This window comes from Protomyctophum bolini, assembly GCF_963924005.1.
Source record: "Protomyctophum bolini genome assembly, chromosome: 1".
Lineage (NCBI taxonomy): Eukaryota > Metazoa > Chordata > Actinopteri > Myctophiformes > Myctophidae > Protomyctophum > Protomyctophum bolini.
In genome coordinates this window covers 3,300,869-3,324,917 of record NC_137862.1, presented here as the reverse complement: position 1 = coordinate 3,324,917, position 24,049 = coordinate 3,300,869, and the positions used below count along the sequence as shown (strand labels likewise).

The following is a 24,049-nucleotide window of genomic DNA, read 5'->3' as shown; positions in this document are numbered from 1 at the left end:
GTCAACGGGAACTATTAAAAAAAACGTTGCTTTGTATTCCGACGGAGAACACAAAGCAGTGGACCGGATGTTGATACGCTGAAAATAATAATGGAGGCGACCTTTTCTAGCATGTGAACCCTGGTGTGAACTTGCAACCTACAATTTTTATCATGTTGTAAATTAATTCATGTTTTTTGTGGTTTGCGGGTTGGTGTCCACATTTTTTTCTCTTTTAAGGCACAGCCATGATTTCATTAGTCAAGTACACCGTTGGTGGTTTGGCCAGCATCTGTAGAAACAGCGGACATCTACAAGGTAGGTTGCCTACAACAGTATGAATGCTGTAGTTTTACAGACTGACATGCAGTCACAATGTCACATTGTTTATTACTTTGATGAATTGAACAAGGTGGACCCTCTTGTAAACAAGTGTAATGCTTAATTCGGTCGTCCACTCACAGTTAACAGGCTTTGTATTGAGTTTGTGCTTGGAATGTAGTACTGTGATTCTGCAAACTGTTAATAAATAAATATTTCAATCAATCAAATATTCGTGTTAAGCAAAGATGTGAAATGTTCTCTGTTGTGCAGGTACTTTGCAGCAGACCCACCTGAAGGTTTTGTCAGCTGGATTGAAGACATATGAGATACCTCCAGACTACAGTGGTAATCATTCTTTTAAATGCTGAACAACATGTAGCTTTATTTTTCTTTCTTTAACTTTGAGTTAAAAAAAAAGAAAAGTTTCTATTGAGGGCACCTTGCTGACAACATTGCGTGTATCAAAATGACAATGTTTTGATGACAAAGTTGTACAGTATGTATATCCATAACAGCTAGCACCCTAGCAAACAATTCACTATAGTTCTTTATTTTAATCATTTTATTATTATTTTCACAATTATATTACAATTATATTTCATCATGTGACTGACATCTGTTGCAATTGGAATCTGAATCCAGATACATCTTACAAAGCCTTTCTTAGGAAAAGTGGAGGCAGTGTACCACTTTAAAACTGTAAAGCCTATGTTGGGCTGCACCGTTTAACATTCAAGTACTTTGGGCTATTATTCCCACATTCTTCATTCATTTAATCTCACCCTTCGTTTTTCTCTTCGTCCCTCTACTGAAGATGTGGTTCTCCCTCACCGTCCCAAACTCAAGTTCCTGAACAAGATACCCAACTTTAAGAAAGGACCTAAAAAGGAGGGAAAGAGACTGCGTGATATCCAGGGTCCGGCTACGGCAGCTAATGCCTTCACTACTGGAGAGTATGCTATTGTGGTAAGTACATTTTCCCATTTTGACCTTAGATCAGATTAAAAAAATGTCTTCTACATCCTGACAGTTTTCTGAAAAAGCTATGTTTCTATGTCAGTCGTTCTTCGATTTTTCAAAAATAGCAGACCTACAGTACAAGCTCGTAGCGCGCCACTCGGTGGCGCGCTATGAGCTTGTAGATCTGCTATTTTTCAATAGCTAAAGCATAACATAATGCTGACACCAAAATGGGTTAACCCTGCAGCAGTGTTTTTGGCTGCAAATTTCTATTTTAGTTCAGTCATAGTCTTTGGAACGAAACTACAAGCTCACAACGCGTCGCGCTGCAATGCGTTGTGAGCTTGTAGATCAGCTATTTTCAGCATGCAACCAAGTGTAAATTGACTTATACTGGATCTCTTGTCCACTAGTCCCTTCCTAACATTTTAGTCTAGTTTTTATTTGTTGACGAAATCGTCAGTATATTTAGTCTTAGTTTTAGTCATCATAGCTTAGTTTTAATTTAGTTTCCATTTAGTTTTTCCGCCAGTGAAAAAAGGTACTGTAGTCGACGAACATTTTTCATCTTAGTTTTAGTCGACGAAAACAACACTGCCCCCTGGCTGCCCCCCAACACTGCCCCCTGCCCCCCTCAACTACACAAACGTGTGTGTGTGTGTGTGTGTGTGTTTGTGTGTGTTCCTCAGGCCATGGGAGGGGGCTTCATACACTGGGGCCACATAGAGATGATACGTCTGACCATCAACCGCCAGATGGACCCCCGCACCACCTTCGCCAAGTGGCGCATCAACGGCCCTTACAAACCCATCACCCGTAAAGGTCTGGGTCAGCGCATGGGCGGTGGGAAGGGTGCCATCGACCACTATGTGACGCCCGTCCGCTACGGCCGTTTCATTGTGGAAGTGGGAGGAAGGGTGGAGCTGGGAGAAGTGGAGCCCATCTTGATTAAGGTGGCGAAGAAGCTGCCGTTCCCTGCCAAGGTGAGATTTTAGATCATTCATTCATTCCTTGTTTAAAATAAAATAAAATGGTCAATTCAGTTGCATAATTATGCAACACTGACATTATGTGATGTCTTACACGATTGTCACATATTTCAGCAGGTCACCAATTTCACTGTAACACCACCATGCTGGAGTGAGTGAGCCAGTGAGAGTGAGCGAGTGGCCGAGATTTTGAGTATTGGAATTTGGCTTTAGTCTTTTGAATAACACACCTTTTAGTCAAAGCCTATATGTGCGCCTGGACCACTAGACCAGCGGGCACGCCCGTCTTAATGCCAGAAAACATGTAGTCTTAAGGCTCATTCATAGTCTGGATTTTCGGTGGTGCGGTGACCACCGAACTACAACATGACGTGACTGAGGTGACCACCGAACTACAACATGACGTCACTGAGGTGACCACCGAACTACAACATGACGTCACTGAGCCGCGGTGAAGAGCAAACCACCGCCACCCTCTCTGTTTTTACTCACCACCGCTCAACGTTATTTCAGCTCCGCTGGTCAGCTCTCCACCGAAAATCCAGACTATGAGTATGAATGAGCCTTTAGTCTTTTGAATGACACACCATTTAGTCTTAGTCGTATTTAGTCTTCTGAAAAACCTTAGTTGACTTAGTCTTTAGTCTTAGTCAACAAAATTCCCAAATTCATTAACGTATGTGAATACATTTTTTGATATATACAATATTATTTGTTTCATAGCAAAAGTAATCAGTAAAATTATCACTAAGACCAATAATGCATAATTGCAGCCCTAAATCCCTTGACTCCTTCAAAACCGCTCTCAAAGGGCACCTACGGACGGCTGCGATTCGAAACTGGCCCCCGTAAAATCTGAATCCCCCCCATCCATGCAGCCATGCAGAATGATAAATCTAGTTTTTCCTACTGTATTGTCTCCCAGGTGGTGAGCAGAGAGAGCTTTGCAGCCATGCAGAATGAGCAGGCCGAGAGGGAAGACAACAACCAGAATCCTTGGACCTTCAAGCGCATTGTTCAGGGCAACATGTTGGGCATCAGGAAGGTTCTGAGCCCTTATGAAATGAAAACCGGTGGACGCTTCACAGGGAAATTCCACCTTCCTTGGAGGGTGTGATGTAAGGACTGAAAGTTGATACAGTATATATATATATATCAACTTGTACCATCCCTGATTCCCCATAATATTATTTATAATGATGTTAATGCAGAGTTTAAAAGGAAAATAAATCATGCAAATAATGTTCTTGGGAATTGAAAGTGTAATGTACATGGCAGTATGACAATTCTTGAGATGGAATGGAACATTTCTTTTTTTTTTACTCCCAATATTTGACATTTTCTTGTGGATTTCTGGAATTCTTTGTTATGGTTTTTCAAATGAAAGAGTTACATCTGACCAAATACATTTCAGTTTTGTCTTGTATTACTATTATATGTGATGATGGGTTTCATGATGTTATGGCTAAGTTTGGAACTGGTTGGACTGGTTGGAAATTAATAACGTGTTCCTTCCACGCGCTACGTCGAACCAGGGAAACTCCCCCCTGTCAGGTGAAAATAAGCAGCTTGGACTCCTCATGCATAGAAGGAAGCATGAGATCAGTCTGCTGCCCCCCCCCCCCAGGTTGGCAGAGGATGTGTAGCGCCCTGGATTACATTAGATAATTGAAACTGGATGAAATTAAACTATGAGCCTCCTTTGTGTTTCATTGGATTGAAGACTGTAAACTAGATGATATGCAAGCTGTTTGAATGTTTTCACCTTCAAGTATATGTCAAACGTGCTCTTTGATTAGGATTAATGTTTGCATGTTGGCAGTGAACCTGGGGAATTAACACTAGAAATTGAGAGAAAATGTGGGACACGCACAGCCAACCTACACATACAGTACATTGAATGTACACTCCACATAACTGCCTGTCTTTTCACATTCATAGGAAACCATCAACCCATAATGTGTCACCTGGAATAATATAATAATAAAAAACTTTTTTTATGAATTGCTTTTTGTAAACTGTTACAATGTTCACATTTTCAGCCATAAGATATAAACAGTCAATTAAAAATCCAATGGTAGGCTATAATGAACTCAATATATTTGAGGGGCTGGTATAGTTCTATTTTTCTGTATGAAATGTGGGACACTCATACAGTATATAGTATAGCGATGCTATACTATATTCTGAATACTGATACTGGAATTAAAATAATTCCTGTGATGTCACACATTTTTAACCTGCTCTTGAACCCATTGGGGCTGGATGTGTACTACACACCACATGTCTAGTATAATTTATATCAATGAAGGTTGACCACTAAATGCTCTGTTGTCATCGCCAGTGGCAAAGCAAAGAGGAACCATATTATTTAGGACGAGCTGAAGGAAGCACAGATGACTGAGTGCTTCCAACAAGTTCTGTGTAATCTATGTTGCCACAGTTCCTCAAATATTTATATTTCAACAGACCCACTTAGGAAATCAAGTATCAGAAACATTGACACTTTCTTTGCAGAAACAAACGCTACCCTCTCTCAATACACTCATCACAATGAAGTTGAGTCACAATGCTAAAACTACTAATGACTAATAACTAATGACTTAAGTATAAAAGATCAACTCAAAATGTTAATTGATATAAAAAATGACAATATAAAGCTATTCGATCCATCTCCTACTGGTTGGTTGGAGAGGAGACTGCGAAAAGCTGAACACTTCTGGGAACTCAGATTAGTTGGAGAGTCGGAGACAGACGGCACGGAACCCAGAAGTTGCCATGAATACAACTGTATTTATTTATTTGCATGTTATATTACAGCCAGGTCTATAGTTGCTGTTGCTGCCTGTCAGCAGCAGGTGGCGGTAAGGTACGGTTTTAGACGCCAACCCCTTTATCACCGGAAGAACAACATAAACCACTGACGTGACGTCACGTCTCTCGGTTGGTGTCATTTTCAAAACGTCTCCCGCGAGAAGTAATTTAACATAAGTTGTTTAATCACCATCATCATCCACATAACATTATGGTGCGTTCGTAATGTAATATAACAACACGTACAATCTTCTCCTTTCGTTGCATCGTTTGGATTCAAGCGTCAGTTAGTCTAGTTTGTTCAGCCATGAAACCCATTCGAGGCTCTGCACGGGACTCGTCCAAACCGCCTACCGGGAAAAACACCAGCAAGAAGAAGACTCAGAAACACAAACAACACAACGCAGAGACCCCCCAGGTGAGAGAGAGAGAGAGAGAGAGAGAGAGAGAGTGTGTGTGTGTGTGTGTGTGTGTGTGTGTGTGTGTGTGTGTGTAACTCAGAAACACAAACAACACAACGCAGAGACCCCCCAGGTGAGAGAGTGTGTGTGTGTGTGTGTGTGTGTGTGTGTGAGAGAGAGAGAGAGAGACTCAATCTATCCATCTGGTTCCCCACCTCACTGCTTGCACCACACTAGCCCTGGTCTAGTGCTTACAGCGAGTCTCTAAGGCAAGCACTGGACTAGCCCTAGAACGGCTCTTGTTGTTACATACAGTATAATTAAATGATCACAGGCATTCTAGGTCTAGCACTGGACTAGCCCCGCAAGCAGAACCCGAATGTAGTAAAGTTTCTGTAGGGTTCCGAGAGGGGCTAGCACTGGACCAGGGCTAGCACAACACCACAGAACAGATCACTGAAACACTGTCACACATCTTGAATGGATGTCATGCATACAGAGGAATTATTATGTACCATACAGAGGATTAATGTACATACAGTAGCACTAGCACGCCATGATAGAATAGTGGAACTCATAGCAAAGGACATGTCAGAATACCATCCATCTTCACTTCAGTGAGAATGTACAAACATTCCAGGGTCATTCCATCCATGTTCCAACTCTGTGATTAACTCAGATAATACCTTTACATCTCTGACGGCTAATACACCACATGTTGTTGTGGTTGATGAAGAGTCCAGAGAAGTGTCTGTATTAGATGTGTGAGTTCTCGTGTGTGTGTGTGTTATATCTGGTGTGTGCATGCATGGTTATATCAGAGGGTGATTTAGGCTCAAACCATTAGAAATAAGTTTGAGGGACATTATAGACAATATGATATTAAATATTAAAAAACGGTTTAAAAATGTTTTAAAATTCATTAACCTTCCTGACGATTTCAGGACTCGGAACCAGGACCCAGTGATCTCAAATCCACAAAGAAAAAGAAGAAAGAAGGTGAGAAAAGCATTGCTTGTCAAAAATAACTGGGGGTCTTTATGTGTGTAATATGTGGTTTCAGATCTTTTAGATTTTAGCAGTGAGCCCAGTGTCTCTGATGTCATGGACAGTGGGCTCACTTACTTCCTGGACTACAATTCCCATAAAGTTTTGGTGCACTGCTCCTCCTAGTGGATAGGGGGGAGCACTGGGGTTCCAGGAACCCCAGTGATCCTTAATGAACCATTAAGGATCACTGGTTTAACCCATTTTGACCTGAGATCAGATTCTAAACAGCTAGAAGGTCCTGGGTTCGATTCCCGCTCGGGGCACTGTGGGTGCTGGCGGCGTGTTTCCTCCTCCGCGTCATCAGTGCCCATACCCGAAGGCGGGGTTGGCGAAAGGGCCTTTCTGTGTGGAGTTTTCATGTTCTCCCCGTGTCCCCTAGGGTAGGTACCCTCAAAAAAACATTCAGTAATCCTGGTCTCTAAACTGCCTCCCCCTGGCCAGCCGGGGCGCCTGATGGAGGGGAAAGGAACTGGTTGGAATAACGTGTTCCTTCCACGCGCTACGTCCAACCAGGGAAACTCCCCCCTGTCAGGTGTAAAGGAGCAACTTGGACACTCAGGCATGAAGGGAGCACGAGTTAAGTCCGTTGCTCTCCCCAGGTTGGCGGAGGCTGTGTAGAGCCCAGGATCACAGTAGATGATTGGCACAGGGGTGAAAAATGGGTTACAAAATTGTGGGATAAAAAATATATATAAAAAAAAAAGATTCTAAAAATTTCTTCTACATCCTGACAGTTTTCTGAAAAAGCCATGTTTCTATGTCAGTGGTTCTTCGATTAAAAATAAATAGCAGACCGACAAGCTCATAGCGCACCACTCGGTGGCACGCTATGAGCTTGTAGATCTGCTATTTTTCAATAGCTAAAGCATAACATAATGCTAACACCAAAAGGGGTTAACCCACCATGTGCAAGATGTGAACATCCATTTAGGATTTGTAATGCTATGTACAGTGAATTTACCCAGAAATATATTTCCATTGGTATGTTCGGAATATGTCGGTAATAATAAATGTAATGTATTTGTATGTTGAACATTAGGGGATGCACCATCAGCCCCTAGAAAGACAACAACAGGTCAGAAACAATGGAAGCCGATGCCTGCGTCCTCTGTCAGTGCTCTGGACAACATACTGGAGACGTCGATACTGTGAGTGATCTGGCCTACACTGAAAATGTTCATTTGATCATTTTATATTAGGTTTTATTTATTTATGTTACATACAGTACATATTTGTATATGTGTTAATCACACTTGACCTAAAATCCTTGATTATATCCTTGATAATAATAATACATTTTATTTATAAAGCGCTAAGTCCCTCCCCACCCCTTCCTTGCGAAGAGACCATAGCCACTTGCCCAAATGAGCTGACATCATCACATTTGTCATGACGTCCATGGCCGTTATTAGCCCAAGGAGTGTTTTTTGTACAAAACTAATGCTTGGAATGGATTCAGAATCATGAAAACCTTACTTACTTAAAGCAGTATGAATTTGAGGTCATTTTGACTTATTGTGCCTTAACCCATTTTGGGCGGGATCCCCTTTTGGTGTTTTAAGTGTAATGTTATACTTTAGTTATTGAAAAATAGCAGATCTACAAGCTCATAGCGCACCACCGAGTGGTGCACTACGAGCTTGTAGGTCTGCTATTTTTGAAAAGTCGTGAAAATGTGCCGCACATCTTTGAATATATATTTCATATATTTTTTTTAAACTAAAATATTGGCTTCTAGGGGGTCCCTGGAACTACATATTTTGAGATGGGGGGTCCGTGGCCCAATAGAGATAATTCTGGGAGTCCTTGACATGAAAAAGGTTGAGCACCACTGACATAGAAACATGGGTTTTTCTGGGGGGGTTTTTAGGATTCAGAAGCCTTTTTTTTTAATCCACCTCAGTCCAAAATGGGTTAACGGGTTGTTGATGGTGGCCATATGGATTTGGGGCTCTCATGAATTTCCCCTGCATTTCTGAGAGGTACATGAGGGGGGGGGCTCAATTTGTTATTCAACCTTCATAGATGATAAAGCCACTGAGAAACACACTCTCTTGCTCTCCGCGGTCACGGAAGAATCGAATACGACCCTGTGTAAATGTTCAACAACACAGCCATGCAAAATAACATTGACAGCTATGAGGTGGTGAAAGCTTGACCTGCATAGCAAGTAGCAACAGTTGCTAAACTATTTTGATTGGCATTGGACAATTGCTTTTTGGGGTGGGATTTAGCAAAGGGCTAATTGCAGGAAGTTGTGAAATATGCGGGGAAAAATGAGAAATGCAAAATATGTGAAAAGTTGTGAAATTCGCAAAATATGCATTTTCTTTGTTGCGATTGTATGCGGTGAAATATGCGGGAATTCTCCCCTGCATAATCACTATTTGGCGGTAAATTATGCAATCGCATAATTGCATTTTTCTGGAGGGTCTAATTTTAGAAGCTTTTTTTTCAGAGGCTGTGCACTTTCAGAAAATAACAGTTGTTCAAAGATTTGAACCAAGTATAAGTAGTGTAGTTACTTAACTGGTCATTTTACCACCCAGGTATGGTTCAAGTTGTTTGTCTTGTTTCACAGACAGCCAGTAGCAACATGGCAAACAGCCAACAGTGTGAACTCCAATTTGACCTTTAGCTCCATTGAGTTCTTCTAAAACTTGCTCTGGTACGACTACAACCATCGTTGTGTTAATCTTATTCCTGATCAGCTGAACAATGATTGGTCAGCCCGTATCAATTTCAAAATTATGAATTGTTTGTAAAACAAACAGAGGTGTGTGTGTGAATTGTAATTTTATTTTGACCATATGGGACCTTGCATGCATAAGCTGTTTACTTGTTTTGCATGTTTGTCTGTATAGGTAATATTAGGTTTGCTATTTAGATTTTTTGTTTCTTAAAAGGATCCCTGGCTAAGATGCCCACACATGGACATATGACATCGTATTCAGGGCGGAGTCACCACCCCCGGGGGAAGTTGTGATTTGCTCTCGTTCACTGTGATGCAATTTGCGGCATTTCCAAAACAATATTGCGCAGAGTAGCGATTATCAAACGTATTTGCAATGCCATACTGTACGTTGAAAGATCTGTTGCCCGTGGACAAGGCACGCTACCTCCGCAAGTTAGATATTCTCTGCATAGATGTTTGTCCGTATGTGATTAAGGATTGGAATAAGTTGCATTGGCAGCCATAGAACATTCTTACCCTGGACTAAAACCGGATGTGTCGTTTATGGGCGTTCCTGTCTAGCGTGGTGTCGGTCTATAATGTTTTAAGGCATATTTGTCTTATTAGCCAGGGATCCTTTTAACCCATTCTGACCGGGCACCCATTTTGGTGTTGGCATCATGTTATGCTTTAGCTATTGAAAAATAGCAGATCTACAAGCTCATAGCGCGCCACCGAGTGGCGCGCTACGAGCTTGTAGGTCTGCTATTTTTGAAAAATCGAAGAACGACTGACATTTTTAGAATCTGATCTCAGGTCAGAATGGGTTCATCAGACCAGTGTGTGTCCGCAGTGGAAACCTCGTATGAATCTGATCTCAGGTCAGAATGGGTTAAATACTGTCAAATGGCCTTGTGGGCTAATGATAAACTTCCTCTCTGTTGTCACAGATCTGCCCTTTCCTCCAAGAAGACTGGTGTGACAGAAGGCCAGAAACATCTGAATTTGGTGAAAAATCGGTAAAAATCTCAACCTCAATGTTTTTCACATTACCATGTATGTAACTCCAAATGATTCTCTGGAGAGTAAAGTGGGGAGTGTGGCAGTATTAAGTAACCTGGCAGTAACCTGGTTTAAAGTGGGGAGTGTGTCTGTCGGTAACCTGGCAGTAACCTGGTTTTATCCAGTGTTTTAACCTGGTTTTATCCAGTGGGGAGTGTGTCAGTAACCTGGTTTTATCCAGTGGGGAGTGTGTCGGTAACCTGGCAGTATCCTGGTTTTATCCAGTGGGGAGTGTGTCGGTAACCTGGCAGTAACCTGGTTTTATCCAGTGGGGAGTGTGTCGGTAACCTGGCAGTAACCTGGTTTTATCCAGTGGGGAGTGTGTCGGTAACCTGGCAGTAACCTGGTTTTATCCAGTGGGGAGTGTGTCAGTAACCTGGCAGTAACCTGGTTTTATCCAGTGGGGAGTGTGTCGGTAACCTGGCAGTAACCTGGTTTTATCCAGTGGGGAGTGTGTCGGTAACCTGGCAGTAACCTGGTTTTATCCAGTGGGGAGTGTGTCGGTAACCTGGCAGTAACCTGGTTTTATCCAGTGTTTTAACCTGGTTTTATCCAGTGGGGAGTGTGTCGGTAACCTGGCAGTAACCTGGTTTTATCCAGTGGGGAGTGTGTCGGTAACCTGGCAGTAACCTGGTTTTATCCAGTGTTTTAACCTGGTTTTATCCAGTGGGGAGTGTGTCGGTAACCTGGCAGTAACCTGGTTTTATCCAGTGTTTTAACCTGGTTTTATCCAGTGGGGAGTGTGTCGGTAACCTGGCAGTAACCTGGTTTTATCCAGTGTTTTAACCTGTTTTATCCAGTGGGGAGTGTGTCAGTAACCTGGCAGTAACCTGGTTTTATCCAGTGGGGAGTGTGTCGGTAACCTGCCAGTAACCTGTTTTTATCCAGTGGGGAGTGTGTCAGTAACCTGGCAGTAACCTGGTTTTATCCAGTGGAGAGTGTGTCTGTAACCTGGCAGTAACCTGGTTTTATCCAGTGGGGAGTGTGTCGGTAACCTGGCAGTAACCTGGTTTTATCCAGTGGAGAGTGTGTCTGTAACCTGGCAGTAACCTGGTTTTATCCAGTGGGGAGTGTGTCAGTAACCTGGCAGTAACCTGGTTTTATCCAGTGGGGAGTGTGTCGGTAACCTGACAGTAACCTGGTTTTATCCAGTGTTTTAACCTGGTTTTATCCAGTGGGGAGTGTGTCGGTAACCTGGCAGTAACCTGGTTTTATCCAGTGGGGAGTGTGTCGGTAACCTGGCAGTAACCTGGTTTTATCCAGTGGGGAGTGTGTCGGTAACCTGGCAGTAACCTGGTTTTATCCAGTGGGGAGTGTGTCGGTAACCTGGCAGTAACCTGGTTTTATCCAGTGGGGAGTGTGTCGGTAACCTGGCAGTAACCTGGTTTTATCCAGTGGGGAGTGTGTCGGTAACCTGGCAGTAACCTGTTTTTATCCAGTGGGGAGTGTGTCAGTAACCTGGCAGTAACCTGGTTTTATCCAGTGGGGAGTGTGTCGGTAACCTGGCAGTAACCTGGTTTTATCCAGTGTTTTAACCTGGTTTTATCCAGTGGGGAGTGTGTCGGTAACCTGGCAGTAACCTGGTTTTATCCAGTGGGGAGTGTGTCGGTAACCTGGCAGTAACCTGGTTTTATCCAGTGTTTTAACCTGGTTTTATCCAGTGGGGAGTGTGTCGGTAACCTGGCAGTAACCTGGTTTTATCCAGTGGGGAGTGTGTCGGTAACCTGGCAGTAACCTGTTTTTATCCAGTGTTTTAACCTGGTTTTATCCAGTGGGGAGTGTGTCGGTAACCTGGCAGTAACCTGGTTTTATCCAGTGGGGAGTGTGTCGGTAACCTGGCAGTAACCTGGTTTTATCCAGTGGGGAGTGTGTCAGTAACCTGGCAGTAACCTGTTTTTATCCAGTGGGGAGTGTGTCAGTAACCTGGCAGTAACCTGGTTTTATCCAGTGGGGAGTGTGTCGGTAACCTGGCAGTAACCTGGTTTTATCCAGTGGGGAGTGTGTCGGTAACCTGGCAGTAACCTGGTTTTATCCAGTGGGGAGTGTGTCAGTAACCTGAGCAGTAACCTGGTTTTATCCAGTGGGGAGTGTGTCGGTAACCTGGCAGTAACCTGGTTTTATCCAGTGGGGAGTGTGTCAGTAACCTGGCAGTAACCTGGTTTTATCCAGTGGGGAGTGTGTCGGTAACCTGGCAGTAACCTGGTTTTATCCAGTGGGGAGTGTGTCGGTAACCTGGCAGTAACCTGGTTTTATCCAGTGGGGAGTGTGTCGGTAACCTGGCAGTAACCTGGTTTTATCCAGTGGGGAGTGTGTCGGTAACCTGGCAGTAACCTGGTTTTATCCAAATTCCAGGTTTCTTGCTGAATGTAAGCAGCTCAAAGTCCCGATCCAGAGACCAAGTGACTTCACGTGTTCCTCTCGTCAGCGTCAGGAACAAACCAAGACATCATCGGCTAACAAGAAAGATCTGAGCTCACTAGAGGTGAGAGACAGAACAATGTCCCTGATGTTCACTAGAGGTGAGAGACAGAACAATGTCCCTGATGTTCACTAGAGGTGAGAGACAGAACAATGTCCCTGATGTTCACTAGAGGAGAGACACATAAACAATGTCCCTGATGTTCAAATAACCCATTGGTTTACTGAAAACCGAGAATTTGAGTATAGTGGCATCATTAATATTACAATCGCAAGTAAAAAGTTGTATTAAGTGACAGTTTAGTCAAAGATAAAATAAATAGGATTAATATCTTTCCCATCAGGCACATTTGAAAAGTTGTAGTATTCCTTTACTAGTGAAATTACATGATAAATGGTGACGTGAAATTATAATATATTGCCTTATGAATAATGTAGCACAAAGTGTTCCTAAGATAACAATATTTGTTATTCAATTCAATTCATTGCAGTGCCACAATAATGTCTTCACTCACTATTACAAATGCAGAACATTTAGACATTTCCCTTGTGAAATGTTGTCTGGTTAGATGTGTGACCTCTGGTTGACCTCTGTGTTTCCATGTTGTCTGGTTTGGTGTGTGACCTCTGGTTGACCTCTGTGCTTCCATGTTGTCTGGTTAGATGTGTGACCTCTGGTTGACCTCTGTGTGTCCATGTTGTCTGGTTTGGTGTGTGACCTCTGGTTGACCTCTGTGCTTCCATGTTGTCTGGTTAGATGTGTGACCTCTGGTTGACCTCTGTGTTTCCATGTTGTCTGGTTTGGTGTGTGACCTCTGGTTGACCTCTGTGCTTCCATGTTGTCTGGTTAGATGTGTGACCTCTGGTTGACCTCTGGTTGACCTCTGATTGACCTCTGTGTTTCCATGTTGTCTGGTTTGGTGTGTGACCTCTGGTTGACCTCTGACCTCCAGAGGAGTCTGCAGACGGTGGTCAGCTCCTTGGAGACGTTGGAAGAGCAGAAGGTTTCTCTGGACCACAGATGTAGTATCTTGATGGATCAGCTGGAGGATGAAGAGGAGAAGGCAGAAGAGGTACTGTGTGTGTGTGTGTGTGTGTGTGTGTGTGTGTGTGTGTGTGTGTGTGTGTGTGTGTGTGTGTGTGTGTGTGTGTGTCCTGTTGCTTTCTGCGTCCATCCGTATTTCCCTAACCCATAATTTATCTACTCATCATGCATTTCTTGCCAAAAAGAGCAGAAAGAAGTCATAATGCTGTATATCTGAAGGTTTACACGGTGTCTTGTGGTGTAGACTTGTAGATCTGCTTGCTGTGGTATGTATAGACTTGTAGATCTGCTACATGTACCACCATCCTACTACTGTGAAGCGTATAAATGGCCTAGGGTCAGCGTGTTTGGGGCTTGTCATCTCCTTCAACCTTTACAGAGTGTAACAGAAAGCCTCTTTGTTTGGGTTATTTTCATGTTTACTGTTTCATGAGACCAAGGAAGTCACTTTCCTGCAATGTGTGTGTGTGTGTGTCACCACAGTGACGAAATGTATGCTCATGGGCTCAGGGGCAGCTGTGTGTGTGTGTGTGTGTGTGACCGTTCAGCGGTGGCCGAACGGTTTGCGGAGCGGTCTTGATACCGGAAGGTCGCTAGTTCGTATCCCCGGACCGGCGTGTTAAAATGACCACCGCTGAAGTGCCCTTGAGCAAGGCATTGAACCCCTACCATGAAATGTTCTATGAGCAGGGCCTGGCTGTAAACAAGTTCTTGAGCTTAGTCCAGTTACCCTGGGTAAACATAGTACCTTTCCTTTCCTTTCCTCATCAAAACCTGGTTGTTGTAAATCTGTGCATTTACTGTACTTTATTTAAACATTATGTTATAATTTAGCTATTGAAAAATTGCAGATCTACAAGCTCATATAGCACGCCATCGAGTGGCGTGCTACGTAGGTAGAGCTTGTAGGTCTGCTATTTTTGAAAAATCGAAGAACGACTGACACAGAAACATAGCTTTTTCAGAAAACTGTCAGGATGTAGAAGACATTTTTAGAATCTGATCTCAGGTCAAAATGGGAACATTTTCTTTTACCATTGCATATATTAGTAGTACGAGTGTCTTTGGATGTGTGAAAGTGTAATGTGGACAGGTACTGTAAACATAAACCAAATGCAACTGAACACCAAAGCTGCTGCCTGGTATAGGAGAAGAAAGAGAAGCAGGAATATAGAAGACAAAATGTACAGAACAGAAACCTATAGCGGGGGTCGTCAGAAGTATTTAACAAGCAGACGTATTTTGAAAGTCCAGTTTCCTTTTACACAGTTTGCATAATGTTGGGCAGTTTCCTTCCCTTTATTTTCTCTGTGACCAATGTAGGGTGCATAATCTGCATATAAGCACTTCCATTGTGCCCTTGTATCGTTCCAAAAGGTCTACACTATAACAAAGTAATATTCACTAATGGTTAGTAATTTTATGTACCGTAAGTAATAAGACCTCAATTAAAACGATGATTCTATGTTAATATCCATCATCATTGTCAGTATGGGGCTAGTAAGAAACTAGTTACACAAGAATATTTACTCTCTTATGCTTATTGCTTAAGCAATATTACACGAGAGGGGGTGTGGGTTAGCGTGATTATTGCCACGACAGTGATGCGGTCAGGAACGAGACGAAGTCGAGTTCCGCAAGCATCACTGAAGTCATTAGACGCATTAGGCTACGGACCCCCTGATTTAATGGCATTTCTACCTCTGGTACCCCAATTTATATTGTAAAACCACTGTTCATTTAACTCTGAGAGTGGAACCAAATGGACCCGTCAGGTTCCATTTTACATTTTGTATTAACAAAATATCACATGCAGAGCCTATATGAACGTTTAAAAAACAGTTTAAAAAATATATGCTTGTAATTAACATGTTTTGGACATATTTGCAAGATGACCACTATATTTATTACGTCCTTGTTTTTTGTAGTTGCTTGCTGCCTTTCACCTATAAATCATGTCCAAGCTAAACTGATTCCTTATTCCAAAGCAAGCTTTTCACAATTGGTTTATTTTCATAGCATATACTGTATTCAACAGTTTTCACTCCACACATCCTAAAGTACAGTAGTGCCACAGTAAGGGCCAACGCCACTGTAGTGCCCTTGAGCAAGGCACTGAACCCCAACGGCTCCAGTGGAGCTGCTTAGTGGCCGACAGTATAACCCATTCTGAACGGGAACCCGTTTCGGTGTCGGCATCATGTTATGCTTTAGCTATTGGAAAAATAGCAGATCTACAAGCTCATAGCGCGCCACCGAGTGGCGCGCTACGAGCTTGTAGGTCTGCTATTTTTTGAAAAAATCGAAGAACGACTGACATTTTTTTAATCTGATCTCAGGTCAGAATGGGGTTAATCAGACCCAGTGTGTGTCCAGTGGAAACCTCGAATGAATCTGATCTCAGGTCAGAATGGTAACGGGGAGCGATTTCTCAGAGCGATTTTCCTCTGAGAAGTCGAGGTGCGACAACACAAGTGTATTTACGTGAGCGCGGTCCCGTGAACTCAGTAACTCACCAGACCTGGATTCTGTTTAGCTTCTTTTTTTTGTTACGCTTGCGTTGTTGCGCCTCCTCTTCATCAGACCTGGAGGAGACCTGTTGTTGATCCAGGCAACAACGCCTGCGTTCCTCGCTTCACGTTGGCAAGGCCCTTAATTAACCCATTCTGACCTGAGATCAGATTCATATACGAGGTTTCCACTGGACACACACTGGTCTGATGAACCCATTCTGACCTGAGATCAGATTCTAAAAATGTCAATCGTTCTTCGATTTTTCAAAAATAGCAGATCTACAAGCTCATAGCGCGCCACCGAGTGGCGCGCTATGAGCTTGTAGATCTGCTATTTTTCAATAGCTAAAGCATAACATGATGCTAACACGAAAATGGGTTCCCGGTCAGAATGGGTTAATGTGTGTGTCTGTGTGTGTGTGTGTGTGTGTGTGTGTGTCTGTCTGTGTTTCCACGTTCAGGGCGTTGTTGAAAATGAGCAATTGTGCTCAGCTACTACCCTGGGAAAAATAAAGATAATCAACATAACATAACTGTTCTTGTGTAACTAACTAGTTCCTTAACTAGCCCCTACCAAGGGTTGATCTGACCTCATCAAACCCTGTTACACTCAAGACACGTGTGGTATATGGAAATCACAATTCACAATTAATATAGCTTAGATAACAGTTTTACGTTGTCTCTGTTCAAATGAGAGAACAAACATGTTTATACAGGATCCATGGGCAGGAGGGATTTTAGATCTGGCTTGCAGGTTATGACACCTACTGTTCTTCCTGTACCTCCTTCCTGGTGACCACTACCTTATTTGGACATGACTTCAGGGGGATGGGAAACCATGCAGAGACCACCTTTTGCACCTTTTCCCTTTTGATGTCTTTGTCTTGAGTTGTATTTAAACTACTGAAATGTCTATCTGTGGGTTAGTCTCTGGAAGCCAATATGTTGATCTATTATTTTAATAATTATTATAAATGTGCATAGAATTTGCAAAGCAATTAAATAATATTTGTTTTACATTTCCTCTGATAAGTCCTAGTAGTAAAAAGTAGTAGTAAGGTTGAAATCTCTTTTTTTGCAAGTAGAACTTAATCCGGGTTTTTACAGGGTTAAATCTTAGAGTATATACGTATGAATGCATTCATTCCTGTTTGAGCTTGTGCTCTCATTGATGCGTGTGTGCCTGTGTGGACGTGTGAGGGACGTCATGGCTGGCTGTTCTTAGGAAATCTGGAAACAAATGTGTAAGGAAAAGGATGTTTAGTTTAGTATATTCGTATGAGTCATATGAAATCCCCTTTCTAACAGAATGAGTGTTAAACCAAAAAACGAAATCACGCAATCAATGTAATCTATTCATCCATGTTAATGCAATTTACAAGAAAGTAAAATATAGAAACCTATTTATTTCAAAGGTGATGGTGGCAAAGGGGTGAAGATTATTTGAGATACAATCAAGTTAAATTATATTAGATTTATGTGACATAAAGTGACGACTGCTGTAATGATTTAAAAAGGAAAGGAAAGGTACTATGTTTACCCAGGGTAACTGGACTAAAGCTCAAGAACTTGTTTACAGCCAGGCCCTGCTCATAGAACATTTCATGGTAGAGGGTTCAATGCCTTGCTCAAAGGGCACTTCAGCAGTGGTAATTTAATTTTAACATGCCGGTCCGGGGATACGAACTATAGCGACCTTCACGATATCAAGACCGCTCCGCTAACCGTTCGGCCACCGCTGCCCAGTAACAGGAAGTTATACTTATAGCAAACGTGTTGAAGGATGTTTTGTTTTTGGCTGAAATACTATGACGTCATTATAATCATTCTGACCTGAGATCAGATTCATACGAGGTTTCCACTGGACACACACTGGTCTGATTAACCCATTCTGACCTGAGATCAGATTCTAAAAATGTCAGTCGTTCTTCGATTTCTTCAAAAATAGCAGACCTACAAGCTCGTCGCGCTATGAGCTTGTAGATCTGCTATTTTTCAATAGCTAAAGCATAACATGATGCTGACACCAAAATGGGTTCCCGTTCAGAATGGGTTAATCATGCTGACCTGTGCATTAAATACTTTGGCTCTTTTTCCTCATCAGATATTCCACGTACCGGAGCAAGGAATCCCAACACTCAAACCCAGTGAAGCAACATTACAGGTGATTTGAGCACAACAAACACACCCATTCACTCTATCGTGTAATCACTTGGCAGCAGTGTTGTGAACAGGATGTGGTTAAAATAGCTGGTCAGACCCTGAACTGATGCAATATCATATTTGCCCCATAGTTGCTGCTTTTTACAAAGAATCGGTTGCAAGGAAATAATGCAGTAGTATCGCATGCTATTGTCTCACTTAGGAGCAGACGATGAGAATTATACCGAACGCAGAACGCGGAACCACTGCTCGCCGATTGGGAGGAATCCTCCAGAAATCAGCTCAGCTCCAGGATGTTCAGGCTTTGCTGTTTCATGCTCACAAACACGCTGATCAGTTATTGATCACAAACACGCTGATCGGTTAATGATCACAAACATGCTGATCAGTTAATGATCACAAACATGCTGATCAGTTAATGATCACAAACATGCTGATCAGTTAATGATCACAAACATGCTGATCAGTTAATGATCACAAACATGCTGATCAGTTAATGATCACAAACATGCTGATCAGTTAATGATCACAAACATGCTGATCAGTTAATGATCACAAACATGCTGATCGGTTATTGATCGGTAGCGTTTAGCCAGCCTTTATATACTGTAGTTTATTTGGACTGCCTTTATAGACCAATTTTCTATGAATGGATTTATTTTGAGATCTGTTCATGTGAACAGATCTCCGGAGACATTAAAACGTTACCAAACATAACTTGGCTAAACATTGTGTGGTTATAAGTCATGGATGTTTTAAAGGTGAATTCCATACTAAAAGGCTTTCTTACCTTTCTTTGTAGTTGTTACGTCCCCACCAAAGAGGTCCAGGTGCTATTTTGTGCAAAAGCTCCTTATTGGCTATTTCCCCTACCATAAGCCCTAAATGAATTACATGGAATTGAATGGGGCTATGGGGGGTAATTCGATTATTTCCATCGCTCAAAGTTTTTGTATATATCCTCTCTTCATAATGTAAATAATATCCCAAGCGGCACAACACCCCCATTCAATTCCCATTCCATTCAATGTAATGCATTTAGGGCTTATGGTAGGGGAAATAGCCAATAAGGAGTTTTTGCACAAAATAACACCTGGACCTCTTTGGTGGGGACAACTTCAAAGAAAGGTAAGAAAGCCTTCTAGCATGGAATTCAGTCAATTTTCATCTTGACTTTTCAAATCAGTCAACACTTTACAGTGCAATGTTTTTTTCCCAGGAGGGTTGGGGAGGACTAGAAGGCAGTGCTCATTTGGCTTCACATGATAAGCTATTAAAAACGTTCGCAGTTCTACAAGCTCTACAATTCTGTGTTGATATATTCTGCTATTCAATAGCTACAGTATAGTATAACGTAATCCCTCTGTTCTTTTACACATCCAGCAGAGAAAAGACATCTCACTGTTCATCTCATGGAGCTTCTCTGGCGTGTTATAAACTCTATGTATAATTTTGAATTTGCGCTAACTTGTGACGAAGGTTATAGGAGCAAGTATGTATTTTATAGGACTAATCTTCTGGACTTATCTGGAGTGAATGGTCCTGTTCCCATTGTCTTAATATTTTCGGTGATTCTAAAAGGCCCTTCTAAAATCTAGAGCTGGATCTGCCAGACTCCTCAGATGTCCTTAGAAGTGAGTAGACTTTGGATAGTTAGGTTCAACAAGGGACTGTTGCTTAGACTGAAGCACTATTTTTAAATGCTCAAATTGAACAATTCATTTATTATTCTTTTTCAACTTAAATTCTATTCATTTGTCATGAACCAAAATAATAATAAACAAAGAAAATGTAGAGAAAACAATAAGACAAACAAATGAACATCACAGTATATGCTGCCAAACGTCTTTTGAATCAGGAAATACAATAGAAGGTTAATGCTATAATAGCTGGAAATCACACACAGACAGGATATTAATGGAGAAGAAACTACATACATACAATACATACATACATACATACATGTAAGGATTTAAGCATCATATCAATTGTAGTCGATCAGTATACATTTGTGAAAAACATTCTGGTTCTTAGCCCTATTGTTGTACAGAATCTAACAATTCTTTCCCCATTTGATTTTAAATGACTCTCTTCAATCTCAAGTTGGCAATATGTAGCCATTTACGAGTAATGGCTTTTTTCCCTGCAGCCAGGAAGATTTTCATAAGATATTGGTCACTTCCTAACAATTAAATATTTAGTATTATTATTATTATAAATTATATATTGCGTAGACCTACCCCATCCACTCAGCTATGCACAGTTATCACAGGGCTTAAATGTATTCCTTGAATTCATGGAAGCCAATAATTTGATGACACTTTTTGAGTGGACACCCACATCAAAAACAACACAGAGCACATTACACCAAGACAAGACAAAAACTAAAACAAAACATGAGGTCCCCACAAGCTGTGTACAGAACCATCCTATCGGAGGGGCAGTTTGTTTAATGCCGTGATGGCTGAGGGGACAAAACTCCTACTGAAACGGACCTTTTTCCATGGCAGGGTTCTGTATCTTTATCCAGGTGGCATGAGGTTAAAGAAACGATACAGAGGATGGTCAGTGTCATTTGATATCGAGAGTGCTAGTCGTGTGATCGCGTTATTGTTCATATCATAAAGTGTGGGTGTGGGAAGTCCGATGATTTTGGAAGCAATACGGGTGATACTGAAAAGTTTGTTCCTGTTAGGCATGGACAGTATGGTGTAGAAACATGCAGAACAGTACAACAGAACAGGTTGAATAATGCTTTTGTACAATAATAGCAGAAGATGAGGAGCAACAGATAATGATCTTAATTTGCGGATTACATGGAGTCTTTGCTGAAAGCGTGACTGGATAGATGTAATGTGTTGATCAAACCTAAGTCTATTGTCCAGTGTGAGTCCAAGATATGTGAAACTGTCGACCTGTTCTATTGTTTTACCGTTAATGAGGAGTGGGTTAAGTCCAGTGTGGGTTGTTGTTTCAATGACCAGTTCTTTTGTTTTGACCACATTCAACTCTAGATGTAGCTGTCAGTGCACCACTGTGTGAAATGAGAACTGGTATTCTGATAGACCGTAATAGAGTTATTGTCATGGAGCAGTCCGAGAATGGCAGCGTCATCAGAGTATTTAAAGTATGTGATGTTAGTGGGTGAGGGGCTAATACAGTCATTTGTGTACAGAGTGTAGAGGAAGGGGCTGAGGCCCCTGTGTTGGTGATGCCAGTTGATGAAAATGATGTACCTACTTTAACTGTTTGTGGTCTATTGCTCAGGAAGCTGTGAGTCCAGTGTATGAGAAGTGGGGGGATGTTGAGCTGATGCAGTTTCTCTTATCATAGGATGGCGTTGAATTGTGTTAAAGGCAGAACTAAAGTCAACAAAAAGAATAGTGGCAAAATTGTCCGAAGATGAATCCAGATATTGGAGAAGGAAGTGAAGGAGGCATGCCACAGCATCCTCTGCTTCGGCGCGCAGGGCCTTTGCCAGTGTCGCATTTTGACACCGACGAAGGCCCTGCACGCCGAAACGCGTCTGTCTGTCTGGTATATGACTGCTGCTGCGGAGCACCATCACTCTTACTCAACTGACAATGAGACAGACAGACATTTTTATCATATCTCCTGGTGCCTTTTTGGCGCCCCTAGTGGCGATGGATGAGGTATATATAGGGGTGCCTGGTGGCTCGGCCTCATCACGAGAGCGAGTTGCCGGCCTTCAGCGACTTCCTCCGTAACGACTCCGCCGAATCTTCGTTGAACACCTTGGCGATGGTGGAGACGAGCGACGCTCGGACGGTTCGGCCCAGGCCCCGCGCGGCGAACACGTACAGCACGGGGTTCACGGCGCTCTTGATGTACACCAGGTACAGAGAGACGTACATGCACGTCTTCAGCTCGCCTTTCTTAGCGGTCAAGGCGATGAGGAAACGGCACACAAAATAAGGCACCCAGAAGGTGAGGAAGAGAAGCATGGTCAGGAACAGCACCTGGTAGAGTCTGACCATCCTGCGGGAGGTGGACGACGTGGGGGCCCCCCCCGCTTGCTTCACTGTCAGCAAGATGGCCGTGTTGCTTCCCAAGAACACAACCAAGGGGAGCATGAACCCCGCTATGGTCTCTATCACGAACAGTCCCTGGACGGGGTTCGCACTCTCGCTCTCGTGGCACTGGAGGTTTCCATGTATAGGTTCTTCTAGGACGGCAAAGTGGAGGTATGGAGCAGCCAGTGCCGTGGCCAGCGCCCACAGCAGGCCACAGGTGAGCGGGACCGCCCAGACGGGACGCCGTAGGCGGGACCAGACGGGTCTCAGGAGACACATGCACCGCTCCAGAGCGACGGCGCAGAGCAGGAACGCCGACGCGTACAAACCGACGACTCTGAGGTACATGGTGAGGCGACAGAAGGCCATTCCGAACGGCCAGCTGTAGTTGTTGCCGAGGTAACCTAGGTAACCTAGCAGAAGCAGCAGCAGGTCGGCCACTGAAAGGTTCAACACGTACACGCGGAAGTTGTTGGCCGAGCGGTTTTCCTGACTGCTGCCTCGACGTGCCTGGCGGCCGTCAGAATGCCAGCCTAGCGCCCAAACGACCAGCCCGTTTAGAGGCACGCCCACCTGAAGGAACCATAGAGAGATTCAGTCAGTTGTTGTATCATTGTATGTATGATGTACAGGTGTATATTCTCCAAAGTTCATTCTTCTTAGTTGTTTAATCTGAAGAAAAAAAAAGAAAAAAAAGCTGACCTACAAGCTCATAGCGCGCCACGCGGTGGCGCGCTATGAGCTTGTAGATCTGCTATTTTTCAATAGCTAAATTATAACATAATGTTTAAAAGGCCCAAAATGGGTTAAGTGTAATATATATATATATGTTTTTTTTACACTTAATCAAAGTCTTCAGATTTTTACCACACATAAACATTTGACTAGACAAAGCCAATGATATCTTACCAGAAAGATGAGAATAGTTACTGCTATTTGGACTCCTTTGATTGCCTCCTTCCAAGCCACAGAGCTGCTGGAGTTACTGGCAACAATGGACAGGTTGTAGGTCACTGTCACAGCATGCGCAACAGCCATTTTCCTTAGATGTCTATATTGTAGCTGAAGCTGAGGGAAAAGAATGGAAGTGGTGGATGGAACGTTTACCACAACATAATGCTATAGTCCTACAGTACTTTGACTTGACAGTTCATGCTTCTGTTACGCAACTTTTAAAGACCATTAAGACACACCTTCTTCCACTGCAATCACTTCCACTCAAAAATAATGTAGTTCCTTTTATGATAATTGAGTTTGAAATACGTCTGTGCCAGTGTTGTTTTAAACTGTTGTTTTTTAAGCTATTAAAAACGTTCGCAGTTCTACAAGCTCTACAATTCTGTGTTGATATATTCTGCTATTCAATAGCTACAGTATAGTATAACGTAATCCCTCTGTTTTTTACACCTCCAGCAGAGAAAAGACATCTCACTGTTCATCTCATGGAGCTTCTCTGGCGTGTTATAAACTCTATGTATAATTTTGAATTATAAAGTATGTATTTTATAGGACTAATCTTCTGGACTTATCTGGAGTGAATGGTCCTGTTCCCATTGTCTTAATATTTTTGGTGATTCTAAAAGGCCCTTCTAAAATCTAGAGATGGATCTGCCAGACTCCTCA

General features: G+C 42.6%; 3 protein-coding genes across 3 annotated transcripts; 2 read left to right on the top strand and 1 right to left on the bottom strand.

Annotated features, from left to right (window-relative positions):
* The first annotated feature begins 76 nt into the window (after positions 1–76).
* Positions 77–4,256, top strand: mrpl16 (mitochondrial ribosomal protein L16). The gene is made up of 5 exons (XM_080790545.1): positions 77–297; positions 574–648; positions 1,118–1,269; positions 1,953–2,246; positions 3,178–4,256. The coding sequence occupies exons 1-5, from the start codon at positions 228–230 to the stop codon at positions 3,367–3,369; spliced, it is 783 nt and encodes a 260-aa protein (XP_080646671.1). The 5' UTR covers positions 77–227; the 3' UTR covers positions 3,370–4,256.
* A 961-nt stretch (positions 4,257–5,217) lies between these two features.
* On the top strand, positions 5,218–18,759 carry cenpq (centromere protein Q; the record flags this gene model as incomplete). Its single annotated transcript, XM_080762044.1, has 8 exons — positions 5,218–5,484; positions 6,412–6,466; positions 7,557–7,665; positions 10,142–10,210; positions 12,606–12,735; positions 13,625–13,744; positions 18,334–18,393; positions 18,595–18,759. The coding sequence occupies exons 1-8, from the start codon at positions 5,374–5,376 to the stop codon at positions 18,757–18,759; spliced, it is 819 nt and encodes a 272-aa protein (XP_080618170.1). The 5' UTR covers positions 5,218–5,373.
* Positions 18,760–21,937: 3,178 nt separating this feature from the next.
* Positions 21,938–23,464, bottom strand: LOC308314405 (C5a anaphylatoxin chemotactic receptor 1-like; the record flags this gene model as incomplete). The annotated part of the gene is made up of 2 exons (XM_080762032.1): positions 21,938–22,999; positions 23,336–23,464. 2 exons carry the CDS (start codon positions 23,462–23,464, stop codon positions 22,079–22,081), a joined length of 1,050 nt encoding a protein of 349 aa, XP_080618158.1. The 3' UTR covers positions 21,938–22,078.
* Positions 23,465–24,049: the final 585 nt, after the last annotated feature.